We start from the raw sequence: 15,507 nt of genomic DNA on the forward strand, positions 1-15,507 counted from the left end.
AAAAATCGATTTAAAATAATGAAACACAGAAATTAAGATACAACGTTGATATTTTAAAAATTTAATGGTTCCCAACCCCTTAATTTTCTCTAAAATTGCTGGCATGGAATTTGCCCATTTTGCTATTAAGTATTCTTTTCAGGTGTGTAAATATTATTTAAGATATTGCATTAGATTTCATTACATTCCAACAATAGAGTTTACCGATAAAATACTAGATTTACCACATTTTAGACTACTTCAAGACAAGCCAATCAGTGCAAGGTCGTGCAGGTCACGTGTTCAGACACTTCAGGGAGAAATAATTATATCTAAAATTCAAATTCGATAAACAGCGCAAATAATCCTATTGTAGCGAGAGGCATTGAGATGGCTAGTTAAATAATTTTCTTTCCTGGATTATTAGGATTGATAAAAGTTATTAATGGCACAAGAGTCAGGACAACGGTTCGATGTTTTCTACAGAATGACGAACGATTGACAATTTCAGCCTGCCACGAGGCAGACGATACACTGGGGAAATCTTGTTGTATTGTAGTGTAAATGTTTTACATTCACAATAACAAATCTGTAAGCAAAAAACTTAGAAGATTAATTAGGAAAGCAATTACGAATAAGACGTTTGCGACCATCAACTGTCGAAGCAGACATTCAGCATTTACAATATACACGATTGAAGACCCATCGTTGCAAGGGTCTCCATCAAACGTATATGTATCAGTTTTACTCACGTATGAATGGACAGGGTTACCAGCAAAAACTTGTGTGGATGGTAAATGAATTTAAAAAACAAATTCTTCTGTCCAAGTTCTTATGGAATAAGATTATTTCGTTAGGAAAATCTATTTTATAAAGTTTTATGAATTCAATAGGAAAATAATCATATTACCTGAAACTTATATTAATTTAACTTTTTTTCTTTGTGTGTTGGGTACTTTTGAATGCAAGATGCATATTTTTACTTTTTTTTTTTAAATTTTGTGACATAATTATGGTATGCACTAGATAGGCACCCCCATCTTGGGGAAACCAGGTATTATCTAGTGACATACTTTTAAAATTGATGTATTTTTTTTAAAATGTATATTGTATCGTTAAATTAGATTTCCAATTAGATTTACCATTTAACTTACAATGTATGAATAATACATCACTTGTAATGTAAAAAAAAAAAAATCAAATATATATGCGTGTATAAATACATGTATGTGGAAATGAGCTTGAAAGTTGATATAATTTGTTCACTTGTGAAAGTAAGACATGTCAAACCAAAAGATATTTTTTCAATGCAGTTGAATACAAAACCAAATTGGATTTAGTAGAATTGTCTAACAAAATACAAAGAAAATACACTGTATTCACCAAATTTAAAGCTTTAAAGAATGCAGACAAGAACTAGATTCTGGTCACGATGGCTCTTTTGGCCAAAAATGCCGCAATGCAGCCATTTCGACAGATTGATGTAATCTGCAACTGTAGCAATAAAAATGACCAAGATAAATCATTAGTGGTAATTAAAGCTGGAATATTCTTAAACTTTATTTATACAATTGCTCCGTGGAAACAAACACAACATAGAGCGAAATCCAACCCACGTGTAGCGTCAATGGCGCTCAAGCTCGCGTGTTGTTTTTCTTCTGAAGGTGCTTTGATAGAATTATCTGTACTTTTGTTGTTGAAATATCAAAGTGAAGAATTTGATTGATTAGTAACATATCCACTGATGTTTATTTGGATCTAGCCCGGTCGGGTAAATATTGCGAGTTTCAACTATCCCCATCCTAAACAATTTGCTGTAGATCCATCACGGACTTTAATAACATTCAGTCGGTTGCCCTTTGCGGTCTTTTTTGGGTACTACTCAAACTTGTATACTTAAACCGAGCCAAATTTTCCTTGCTTATTTTACAACGATTAAAATTGAACCGTTACATTCTTTCATAGTATTCTTTACTGGAAATTCCAAGAAGTTTGAAATTCTAAGAGTACATTTCGAACACCTTTAAAATACACGTGATTAATTAACTTCTTTGTCTGTAATGTCAAATTTTATCTAATTTTGAACTTAACATAGTCAACTAATAACAGAGAATGCCATTTAATTCTTGGTCCAGCGTAAAATGTGTTTCAGATTTTCTCGGAAAATAACGATAGAATATCTTGCATGTGTTGTCGCTCTAAAATTACTCAATCACTAATGAAATGAAAATGTTTACACTAAGTAAATAAATAATTATCTACATTGATGATCAGAGCATACTATGATTGCAATTTACAGAGGCGGTGTTCATGTGGCAGCTATTACACAAACCTCCTTGCGCTAGAGTGTCTACTTTCACTTTTGATATCTAGAGATAGGGTGGGATTACAAATTTTTCTCTGGAAAATTTATGATTTATTTATAAAATTAGTACTTGAAAAAAAAAAATAAATAAATAAACCGTTCTAATATGTATGGAGGTGAGAAAATATTAACATATGAACATTTTTATTTTACCTTCATAATTTACAGTAGATTTATCGTCCATGCATTGTCTATATGGGTCGTTTTAGGGGGGAAAAAATCTTAGATCATTTTAATCAGACGTGAAACATGTCTCTATTTATGAGCAAACATTGATTAAAGCAAAAGACATTTGGTACACGTGTCATTGCCAATTAGAACTTGGATTAGCATGTGACTGAAACGAAACCTATGATTGTTTTCTACGCCATGAATATAGTGAAACAAATTATAATCTTGTAGGTAGCCAACGGCTAGATCTGACCAGCTGTCCTCCCTCCTTTTATTGACAAGAGGTTTCAAAACGAATATTTCGAAGAAGACGAAGGTTTTGTTTTGTGAATCACGATCTAGAGATTCTTTTATGCAAGAACCTTTTTGCAGAAAATGGAATTTGTCTTTAAATTTAAAGTTTTCAAAAGAATTGTTGTAAGAAAATTCGCTAATTGTGCTATTTCAAAATTGCTGATATTCAAATTTATATTATGGAAAAATAAGAGTGGTCTAAATTTTCTTAAAGGGTTCACATTCATATATTTTGTAAGGAAAAGGCATTGATCTTTTTAGGTTCTGCGGCTAATAAAAGTTTATCAAGTAAAACGACCAACTGATTTGAACACAACTTTTACTGTGGGCCTTTTGTTATTTTCCATGTAAAAAGCACATACCAGAGATCTGGAAAAGTAGTTTGCAGCTCTTCTTAAAACGTTTAGCCATACTGACTTACAGAATTTATGTTTTTTGGTATTTCATGCCCCATAACACAAATTTGTTCTTAACAATTTTCCCTCTTTTTCTAAAGAAATTTCAAAACAAAGTCATGAAGCATATTTTTCTTTTTCATTTTTTAATGGATTATTTGCGAAAAAGTTAAAAATAAATATTATATTGTTTTCTTCACTTATAACAATTTTGACAAAGTTTTACACAATTCTTCATAAAAATATTACAGCTTTACATTAAGTACATGTTACCAATCCCAATTCAAACAAATCGTGAAATTGAAGAAAACATTGCCTACATTTTCGGATACTTACATAAGTGTTAACGATTTTTTAAAACGATAATATTAATATGTCGTAATGGGATTTAAGAAAGCTCTTTTATTCTTATATCATTTCTATATTTTTAATTTCTAATTATTGAACTTGAACTATTTTGATATCGTATTTGTACCGAAGGAAAAATAATTTAAATACATCTTTTGTTCCGAGGAAAGATTTATATATAAATTCGGTAAGATATTTAGTTAGTATTAAAACAACAATTTAAAAACCAAATTCTAATCTCCTAATTTACTTAAATACCCTTTTGAAAAACTTATAAAAATGACATAACATGGTGCTTATCCGTTTGTTTGCCACTGGAAACTCATTTGTACTTCGGTGTTATAATGAGCTTAAAGCTAGAATATTGTTCCGTCGAAATCCGATAGATAAATTTTCAAAATCTTATTTTAACTAAACTAAATCTACAGAAGTCAAACTAATCCAAGTATGATTTTCATAAACGTGGATTAAAATAATTGAAGAATTATTCGATTAAAGTCATCAACGGATCGATTAAAAAAAACCTACATAATGCATTGCACTTAAATCCTTTCCTATCACCATGTGTAGCAAATTCTTTTTTATAGAAGGGGAAGAAGAAAGTCGCAAGTAAAGGTACTCAGAAACTAGAATTTCCAGTTAAGATCTAAACTATTTCGCGAATTTGCTTTTTATATTACCGTCAAAATAGGAAACTCAATTTTCCATGACAAACAAAATATCTTAAAATAGGGAGTTTATGCCCTAAGAAAATATAAACACTCATTAAAACTGTTTTTCCTTCAGCACAAACAGCCCATCAAATCCGGAAAGATCCGAAAACCAGAGTTTGAACATCTTTAAGATTTGTCAGAAAGCAATAACGACAAGAAGGTGACGAAAAACATGAGCTTTTTCCTGAGAGATTGCAATATCGAGTTAAAGTCAATGTTTTCTCTTCCATCAACTCCCAGCCACCGTGTTTCTTTTATGAGAATCAACTGTTTGTTTTAATGCAGTGAGGGGGTATTTAGTCGAGAAATAACAACAATTCCACATGGTTTCGCTATTTTCTTGTAGTCTGGGTTTGGCGGTTATCACTGGCACAATATCGACTCTGATTGCTAGCATGTTAATTGTTAACATCGAGTTTCCAACATTTGGCATAAATCGATACACTGGAATATTACAGCGTGTTTCTGATATATACACACATATTTTCTGTAATTTAGATCGATCTGTGGGTTTGAATATACATATCTATGAAACATGGCAAATTTTCAAAATAGATCTAATTGAAGCTCAAATATTAAAATACTAAATCTACATGTATGGTATCCATAAACCATATATGCTTGCTTGGTAGTATCCATTTGCGAACAAAAAAATCTCTCATCTATTTTAAAATTTATTTTCGTCGAACGAATAATTTCTTCTCTCTTTTACTTTTGAATTTGATACATTTAAAGTACTTGTTCATTGTTTTAATTTTTGTTTTTGTTTTTTTTTTTTTTTTTTTTTGTTTTTTTTTTTTTTTTGCAGTTGGTATCCTCTGGCATCCTTTTGAAAAAAATATCATGTTGTAAATTCTGAATTAATTAGGGGGAGGTAAATGCAAAATTTACAACATGATAACTAGTTATCATATTGTAAATTTTGCATTTACCTCCCCCTAGTAAATTCAAAATTTACAATATGATAAAACGAACAAAATAAAACCGTAATGGAATAAAGCTTGAGCAAGTAAAGAAGTAAAAAACAAATTATCTTTATGTGGTAATCCTGTAAAATATTTGTTTTATTGAACAATCCCGTTACAGTAGATTATAATTTACATTCCTGGACACGGTGCCAGTACATTACAGTTCTTTAGGATCATACCTAGGACTGGTATTAAAAGTTGTTCTAAAGTATTTAATTCCAGGCCAAATGTTTGCTCTGTGTATTGAAAACCTGCACAAATACTACTTAGTAAGACCCAAATGATGTTTCGGAAAGAACTAACTTTTTCCTTTGACAACAATTGAGTAAGAGGTATTAGCGAAAGGGATTTGTAACGTACTGTGATGAAAATGGCCGAATGAGATTTAAGCATGAAATATAATTAACGTAACTTTTTAATCGTATTAGGGAATAATGTTCTATCTAACACTATAGGTGCAATTAGTATTTTCCATGGATCTGGGGAGAAATATTTAAGTAACTTATGAATTCTTTATCCAAAGTTTGTTTTTTAAGTGCTCAGCGCTCTTCAAAAGAAAATATGGTGGTTTCAGGGCAGGTATAAATCACTAATTAAATCTTTTAATTACGATCAGAACTTCAGTATATTGAAAAAGGATTAGAAATATTGACCCGTTTCTGGAACATAATATTGTGTGCTGTCATAAAATGCATTAAGAAAGGGCGATACCAGTGATGTACATATACTACTGATGTGTTTGGTAACTCCATCTAATAATTAGAAAAGAATTGAATATTTTATATTTTGATGAAATAAGAATATTAAACAAATATTTAAATAAACTTCTTACATCATAATACACCAATTATAAAAAAAAAAAAAAAAAAAAAGATTATATGAAGGAATAGTAAAAATAACTCGAAAATATGCCCTTATCGCGATAATGTGTTATATTTGACCAGAATAAATCTATGCATGAAAATGATTTCAAGTTTGTAACGTTCATGAATGTATCACATGGGCCCTCTATTACAAAAGAACTTAGGATTAATTAAGTATAATTCTAAAGTCTAAATTCTCATCAACTTTATAATTTTGTGAGATTATACTGATATAAAATCAAATAATTGAATTCTTCTTATTTACACTAAGAATCACAATTTAATCACTATTATGAAATAAATTGAAGAAAAAAGATGATTTTGTTCTTAGTCTAACGTTCGTCTGTAACACGTATTCCCGATGCTTTACAACCTTGCATTTGAAGTGCGTTTAATTGCCTGCATGGGTGAAAAGTCTTAGAGCATATCCTCACGAACTTTTAAAACTGAAATACAATATCTTTTTTTACATTCCATCTATTTATTTTTTTTAAAAATAATTTGAGCTTTAAGTATAAAGTACCGTCTGACTGCAATATTACTCCTCATCTTCACGTTGACTTAGAATTTTTTTCAAAGAATTTTTCTAAAGAAAAATCACATCTTACGTAATTTCATCTGTAAATTATTATATTTCAAAAACTATGATTTTTTTTAAAATTCAGTTGTTTTTTTTTAAATTTATTAATTACAGTAACTATTTTGAAGCAAATTTTAATTGTACATGTTTCAAGTTCAATTTTATTCGAACAATATATATTTTTTTTTTAATGATTCATTGTTTGTCCTCTAATGCTCTGCTTTTCTTAAACTGTACAACTTATAGCTAAAAGGCAACGTGCACTAGAAAAAAGCGATTAATATTTTCTTATTCGGAACAATTTGGATTAATTCACCTGTGTCTTTTTAAGCAGACTTAGGAAGAGGCAACAATTGGTGTTTTTTGAAAATCAAAATCTTTTAAGAGTTTACCAGTAAAAGTGATAGAAAAGTTGTGACAAATGGTGGATAAATATACCCTAAAGGCATGATAATATTGAAAATCTAGTACACAAAGTTTGCATTTCTTCATTTCAATCACCACTTATAGAATCTGTTGAGAAATAAACATATCAATTTTATTTGCAGGGACGTCAATATTTGGAAATCTTTTTTGTTCATTTTATTTAAAATTTGGGTAAGATATGTAAGGTATGCAGGATAAGTGTCCGATTTAAATAAAATGATTTTTTTAGTTTCAGCGCATTATAAGTGACACTAATGCGCCGTTCTAAGTCTCTCCTACACCGGGAGGGTGGGAATATTTCTCCCTGCATATTCAACTAAATCAACATTATCGAAATACAAAGACTAAAATCAACACTCCGTTTTTTTGACAAACATATTAATTCCGTATTAATACCCATTTGACATTTTCTGTAAATACATAGTCATAATATTGATGCCTTTCATGTGAATAATATGCCACTATTTTGTCTGTTTTTATATAAGCCTTTTTTATTCTGTTTTCACCAAGTAAATCTATTTTTTCTCTCGCATTATTTCCACTGTCCAACATCATTGATTAGTGAACCCTAAATATTAATCATTAATTAAACGTGTCTAGTTAAATTTTGGTCCGTTTTTGTTATTGTAAATCATTGTTTCAGGTTAATAGGAATGATTTCTGTCAATAGTAACACCCGTAGATTAATGTGTACATATCCATTTGAATAATATCACTTTCATTGTATTATAAACAATGTACAAACGATGCCATTGAATTTTTCTAAATGATACAGATCGGCCTTTATTTGTTTGATATTTAGACAAACGATAAATGGCCTTTGGGTGACATCTCTCTATTTAGTTTTAGGATCATTATTCTATGAAAGAAATAAAATAAAAATTATCGAAATTCTTTAGAATAATTTACTCAGCCTTTGGTTTTGAGTCGAAAATGTCAATTAGAAACACTAACGAGATCGGGGTATTTCACATCTTTTAATTTTTTTCTTCAAACTAATGATGGCATCATCAAAACTTTTTGTCGTCGACCTAGGGGGAGAGAGGGGAGGGGGTAACTTGCTTGATAAATGACATTAAAAGCAGTGTTTTAGATTACAAAGATATCTATTGGTAATGATCTATACTTCAACCATAGATTTAAAATGAAAGTTTAATTCTAAATATTTAATAAGATATTTTGTTTTACTGAAAAAATAAAAATTAAAAAACAAAACAAAACATGAAAACAGAGGAAATATCACAATCATTCAAAGAATTTCCCTTTTCTTTTCATTGTCTTGTAATACATAGTTTAACCCCTCGATACTGATTAAAAATGAGATTTTTCTTCTCTAAAATGTACCGAGTAAAGACACTTGACTTTCAGTAGTCCAAGACCACAGCGCTCTAAACTTAGAATCCATTTGTTTACAAAGAGATATACTCTGTGTTTAAAACAAATATCACTTGTTCTTCGGTGGGTGATCTATCCTCTAATCTCCATTATGCTCAATGTTTTGACTTTACCAGTAAAAGTTGTTTTAGGACTTTTAACTATTAAATACAGCCCATTGTCCTTATCCAAATGTTTACGTTGGGTCCAAAATTTCCCATATATACCAAGACATAGGTGTTTTGAAAAACTAAACTGTTTTGACGTTAAGAAATCTAAGTTTATTTTTTGAATTATTTATTCAACAATTTGTAAATTGAATATTTGTACTGGAGATTAGAGCTGACAGGTCTGTGTTTTTATAGCCCCTAGGATGGTATCAGCTCGCTATGAAAAAAGGGGAAGCAAAGACACATACTAAATTTAAAGTAAATGTAACAAAGTGCATAATTTTTCAACATTTTCATATTAAAAATCTAAAGTGAAATTTATTTTTAAAAAAAATTATTGACATCTTCAAGAGTTTTCTTTTTTTAAATAGTTTTAGAAAAGGAAACATATGTTTGAAGAACAAATAGTGACCGTATCGCTTCGTAAAAAATGAAGAGCACTTCATTTGATGTTGAATCAATTCTTTGTGGTGCAATTGAAATGTTATGTAAATTTTGCTAATATGGAGAGGATGACGATTTTTTGTTTCGTTCACGCACGCACCTGCGAGCAGGTAGGGAAGCTTAGAGGGGTCTACGGGGAGAGTTCGCAGGCAGCAGAACTCGAGTACCCCGCCGCAATTGTCCCAAATAGAAATAATGTTTAAAATAGTCAAATAAATGTTGAGCACTACTAAAAAATACAATGGCGACCCGCGGGAGAGCTGCTTAAGATGATAGAGGTAGCAGAAAAAACCTTTTATCTCATTTTAATCGGCCTGTTTCCCTTTTTTGTTCAAAAGATGGCAAAAATTTGTAAAAACCAACAGAAAACGATTCAGATTTTATTTTTGATAAAAGACAGTGAACGTTAAAATAAACAGTGAAGGATAGTTCGTAAACATTGGAAATATTAATCTAAATAGCTTTTAATTGCACTAATAAATACCGATAATCCCTCTATAGATTAGGCATTTGCTCGAAAGGGAAACTCTATTTTAGAAATGCTACACAAAAGTCAATAAATTTTCTTTTTCCGGAGCACTAATTTCAAAATCGTACTTTTGACTCAATTGTCAGTTAGAATAAACTCGCACAGAACAAAATACACGTACAACAGTTAAACCTCTTGTAATATTTTTTTTGTTCAGGTTTTTGTTTAATAAATCGTAAAATCGAACATTTTTATCAGAAGATGTTCATGGACTTTAAGAGTTACTGACGTTACATTGTATCTTTATATAGCCAACACATGTTTTGCTTCCGATTAACCGTGTTTGCATTGACAGGGTTTGGGGTACTTTTATTTCCATTAATGTAACGTTAACATAGATGCATTTTGTAGTCAAGCTAGGCTAAGTTTTGATATAAAATTGAAAAAAGAAGACTTAAAATGGTTGCTTATAAGTCACATAAAATCCAACAAATTAAATATTAGAACTACATTAAAATACAATAATTATAATAAAAATGAAATACACGTAGAAATAAAATAAAATAAATAACTGAATAAATAAATAAATAAATAAATAAATAAATAAATAAATAAGAACGAATGAATAAATAAATAAACCGAAGCACTTCTTTCAGACACCCTCATACGCACTCTCTCTCTCTCTTTTGACACGCCAGACCAGACAAATTGGACTGATCCTCTTGTGGAGCCACCACTGCGGGTTTTGTGTCTATTATTCTCCCCAACAAAGAAGTTTGTTTACGGTATCATCACATAGCTAGCCCTTCGCAGGTGATGCGACATACGTCCCCACCCGAGGCGCTCCGGGAGACTTAAGCTCCCTCATCTCCATTCATTTGCCAATCGAACTCGTTTGAATATTTCATATGGTTTTCCTCTTGTTGTTCTTTTCAAATGATTAGCTCTGATGGCAGACTGCTCTTCTATAAAGCGTCATCGGATAAACTTACTGTGAACCCTTTCATACTATACATTATACATAACTATAATTGTAATCATAGACATTGAATGACATAGGCGAAGGAAATAAACAGGAGATAAGCATTTAATGAAGTTTTTGGAATACAGTCTCCAATTTTGGACAAATAAAAGAAAGTGAGAATGTTGAAACATGGCAGGTTTGCGTGTATACCAAGATGACATACAAGTTTGGCATGAAGGACAATGCATTGTCCATTAACAGGTGATGAAAGCTTAATTTGTCGAAGTTGTAAACCTATCGCGCAACCCAGATAAGTCTATTGTGCGCCGCATTATCGACGGAACTGCGCGTCATTCCAAGTACAATAACATTTCTGATAAAATTATTGAAACATTTTTGTTTACTCCTAACACGTTTACTGTCCAACTATAAATTGTATATGAAAAGCAATCAAGGATTTCAAGTACTATTGTGTCCGTGACTAATCTCCCAATGTCCCGCGCCAAGACAAAACCTCGTCGGCCAGTTACACAATTTTATTACCAGATCCAGGAAACAAAATGAAAATCATTAAAGACTTAATTGGCGTATATTAAAATCAGATCAGTGTCAGGAAAAAGTTTGGAAGGAACGGGCACACCATTTAGTTTTTCTTCTAAAAACAATCTATATTATTATGACACCTCAAACAATATCTCTATTTTTGTTAATCCCTAATCAACACATGAAGAAATCAAGGTATAAAAAATCTTGCCGAATGTCACTGAATACTGTTTTATTAAAAATAAATCGGTATAAAAACATGGTATTTTCATAGAATTCTTAATGCCGTATTTTGACGGTTGCTGTCAAAATTTTATCATAGATGGCAAACACTTCTGGAAAATCGGGTTTTGACACGCATAACACCTAATAAAACCATAAAACTATCGCAGTCTTGTGATAGGATATATCCCTATATTTGTTCAAATTGAGCAAATTTTAATCATTGATGAGAATAAACTTGAGCATCTTTACGATGTCACAGGTATTACCTTGGAAGATAAACGTTTGAACCACCCATGGATATGATCTAATAGACGAAGCCTCGGCACTCGAACCCGATCCCTGTTCCTCTTTGATATCGCTCAATTGTTAGCTGACGATAACAACTTAATATAAATTTTTGACAAATTTATGAGGGGTGTTGTACACACATTTACTTCGGGTATGTCAACAATGCTAGTTGCTGTATAGACGGTACCACGTTTGACGATTGAATACGACTCTAATATACACATTTCCCTTTCAAATATTGACTTATAATTATTACTTCGTTTCAATTGATTTTCGATGCAGGTGTTAAAAATTGAAATTTAAGGAAAATTCCAGATTTGAAATCATCACACATCATTCTGAAATGAAATGTTTTCTTGAAGTACTTTCGTCCGTTTTATTCGTTAAAAGTCTTCTTGACACCTTTTGTTGAATGCTCAAGTATTTTGTTTCTCGAAAGCTGCATTTATCAACTCATCCGTTTCTTAATGCAAATATTTGTCTGCTGCGAAATAGCAATAAAATTCCCTCCAAACGTTGTTGTCGCCACACCACGGCAATCGCATTATGATACCTTAAACCTATCTAATCTTAATTGTCCTAAATTGCACTAATCAGCTACGTCTTCCGTTGTTTTCCTTGGTTTTCCAAGACAACCCTTTCATGTGTAAATTTAACTTCAAACGAGCAGTGTGAAAAATAAAACAGAAATTGTACAAGTAGTTGTTATCATGGAGCAAAAGTTTTCAAAACAAAGTTTTCCAGTTTCGGAGAGAGATCTAACCAAATGTTTTTGTTCCATTTAGTGGGGTTAATACCTAAACTTGTCATTACGCTGGTGTTAAACTACCGCTGTTTGCGCGCCGGGAATTTATCCAACAAGAAAACATTTCTATTATGAGCAATATGAACCTCTGACTAACTTTGACAACCGTCACAAACATTAAAACCTCACAAATTGTGGTCCAAAATAGGAGGAAAGGATTTTTAATTTTTTAAAAAAGGCAGTGGGATTTTTTTAACTCCAAATTCGCGAAATCTTTATATATTTTACAAAGAAATAATGAGCAGATTTATGCGATTATGTTTAACAGTTTAAGCATACTCTTATCAGCATGGAACAAATCCCGCATCGATTTAATCCAGAAGGCGTGGTTAATTGAAACAGTAGCCAATGGGTTATTTAACCCCACCCACTTTAACCACGTGGTGGAAATCTTTGCTCGTGAGTTGATTATATTAACAAGTCTTGTCAAATAAAGTATTTACAAACATATTTATGAAAGCAAACGCTATATTGCCGTGCAATTAGTGTGTTTAAATAGACTTAAAAGAAGTTATTCTGTATGGATATGTGCGGCAAATATTCGAACAGCTTGTCAAATTGAAATGAAAGTTAACATGGAAAATCGCAATTCGAATGCGGAACAAATGAACAAGGACTTAGAAAAGGAAAATATAAGTACTTTACCAAAGGAAATGTCTAGATTACCTGAGATGAAAGAAATCACCAAAGAACACTCATCTCTTAGTTCTGAGGAAAATAGAGAAAATCTAAATTTCAACTGGTGTGAAAAGTCCCTGACGGGCGAAAGCGAGGATGAAGAAATTGATATTGATGACAGTGGCTTTCAAGAAAGTGATTCACCAATCTCACCATTAGATGAGGCTGAGAAATTTGATTTTGATAAACTGAATTCAAATACTTCCGAATCGGAAAAATCCTCGTCATCATCCAAATCAAATCTTGTGAAACCACCGTATTCATACATTGCTCTCATTACAATGGCAATTCTACAATCATCTCAAAAAAGACTGACACTCTCCGGAATTTGTGAATTTATCATGAACCGTTTCCCATATTACCGTGAAAAATTTCCAGCTTGGCAGAACAGCATTAGACACAATCTTTCTCTAAATGACTGCTTCATGAAAATCCCCCGAGAGCCTGGGAACCCAGGGAAGGGAAATTATTGGACCCTGGACCCCCGCAGTGAAGATATGTTTGATAACGGGAGTTTCCTTCGTCGAAGAAAGCGTTACAAGAGAAATATGATGGAAATGCAACAGCCAACAGCGTTCATGCCCTCAGCCGAACAGTATCTTCATCATCATCATCCATTTCTTCCCTCCCCAATGCACGCGCATCATTCTCGACCAGGAGTTCCGTACCCGTATGTGTCACCCATGATGACATCACAGCTACCTTTCTTCGCACAGTCGGACTTTCCTGGACGATCTACTGTTCCTTCCATTCCGTTTACAATGGCAAGCTCACTTCGGGAAAATTCGCTTCTTGGTCCCCTCAAACCTTTCTCATCCAGCACATCTTCCACTGGACCTACACCCCCGAGGAGTCCCGAATCTCCACCCAGCACAAGCTCCAAGAAAGGCTTTTCTATAGAGAGTATTATCGGAAATTCCGACAGCAATAAAAAATCTAGTCCTACATCTTCTCCGACGAATTCTTCATTTCGTCCGACTTTATCCAGTTCCAACCTCGGAACATTGGGCGTTTCTCCTGCTTTAGCCGCGGGAATGAGGCCCGGACTTTTTGACATTTCCCGCATGGGAAACGCAGCTCTTCTAGCGCAATTTCAAGCAGCTTTACCAAGTATGAACCAAATAGACATTGAAAAATACAGACAATATTTTCAAGCGTGTGGACTAGGCGTATGGCACCGGTAGATATTTTTGAGTATGTATTACTTTTAATATTGTCTCAGAACTTTAATATTTATTGATATTATATTATTCAATGTGCAAGTTGTGTATAAATGTACATTAGTTATGTCCTGTTATTGTAATGTTTTATTTACAAAGTGCTGGCAATATAAAAAATCTTATAGCTTTATATATTTCTCTTCCTTATTATTTCATACTCTGTGTAAATTTATAAAAGGAAATTCAAACAAATAAATTATGTTAATTTTTAAGAAAAAGAAAACAATTTTTAATAAAGAATGTGGGGAAATCAAATATATACAAGGTGTATATATTTGTCTGTATTTAAAAAATATAGATTATGAATATTAAATGGTACAGTTCATAAAAATCAAAAACAAATATGAGAACCTTTGTAACGCCTTTGTATCTTGTTGTCTCATTAGCCCTGACCGTGTCTAAAGTGGACAGCTGTTTTTCTAAATGATACCATCGAGTAGAATACTTCCCCCCTGAGAGGTGCCGAATTTTACACCTACTCGAAACCTAACTGGTAGGGAAGGAATTGATAGTTATCAATTACCCTTTGTCGTAATTAAAACAGAACTAATCAACAAGATAGTTCCTGACAGTATGAAGCTGAACTGATCCATTTGTGTAATCTGTTTCGAGGATCAAAATGTCCTAAATTAGCTCAACAAGAGATTAACGATAATCCGCTATAAATCTTTACAGCACACATATTTGTCGATTCTATGTTCAATGTTATTTAATCTTGAAAACCCTGGAATTTCAGATGGTGAATAATTAGTAAAAAGATATAAATAATTAGATTAAAAAAAAATACATGGAATATTAACTCAGAATTGTTCAAAATATATTTACTTACAGTGATTTATTAATTAAAATTGATTAGTGATCAACAAAATCAAATTCATTAAAATCAAGCCGATTTTCTAACAGAATGAATTTCTGAGATATTTACATTACCTTATTTTTAAAGATTTTGCTGTTAGTTGTTGAATCTAATTTATATAAGTGTATAGGAAGACTTATGTAATCATGTATATTGGTTAAACAATAGTTAGTTAAGCCCCCTATGGATAATGTATATTATTGTTGGTCAAGTTTATACGGCTTGTTGATTTTTTTTAACTTATTTGTTTTACCAAATTATGATTTTATTGAATTATTTTTTACATTACCCGCGAAAAAGTTAAAATGCTATTTCATAAGAATATTATTAAGTACATGTATGAAATGATGTTAAATCATACTCAAAGTA

General features: G+C 31.8%; 2 protein-coding genes across 2 annotated transcripts in view; both read left to right on the forward strand.

Moving 5' to 3' along the window:
• The window catches only part of LOC133184256 (transcription factor ATOH8-like), a 186,456-nt gene extending 171,183 nt beyond the window's left edge, over positions 1-15,273 (forward strand). Inside the window, exon 2 of the transcript XR_009720802.1 lies at positions 15,262-15,273. The gene's annotated coding sequence lies outside the window, so the exon portion shown is untranslated. The remainder of the gene's footprint in view (positions 1-15,261) is intronic.
• Positions 12,847-14,382, forward strand: LOC133184255 (forkhead box protein D2-like). The gene has a single exon (XM_061319229.1). It carries the CDS (start codon positions 12,948-12,950, stop codon positions 14,244-14,246), a length of 1,299 nt encoding a protein of 432 aa, XP_061175213.1. The 5' UTR covers positions 12,847-12,947; the 3' UTR covers positions 14,247-14,382.
• Positions 15,274-15,507: the final 234 nt, after the last annotated feature.

Source organism: Saccostrea echinata, unplaced genomic scaffold, assembly GCF_033153115.1.
Source record: "Saccostrea echinata isolate AGI-Se365-2 ecotype Australia unplaced genomic scaffold, CSIRO_AGI_Sech_v1 ptg000010l, whole genome shotgun sequence".
Taxonomy (NCBI): Eukaryota; Metazoa; Mollusca; class Bivalvia; order Ostreida; family Ostreidae; genus Saccostrea; species Saccostrea echinata.

What these genes read in the sequence shown, in the direction of transcription:
- LOC133184255 (XM_061319229.1), top strand. Translation starts at nt 12,948, where the DNA reads ATGAAAGTTAACATGGAAAATCGCAATTCGAATGCGGAACAAATGAAC.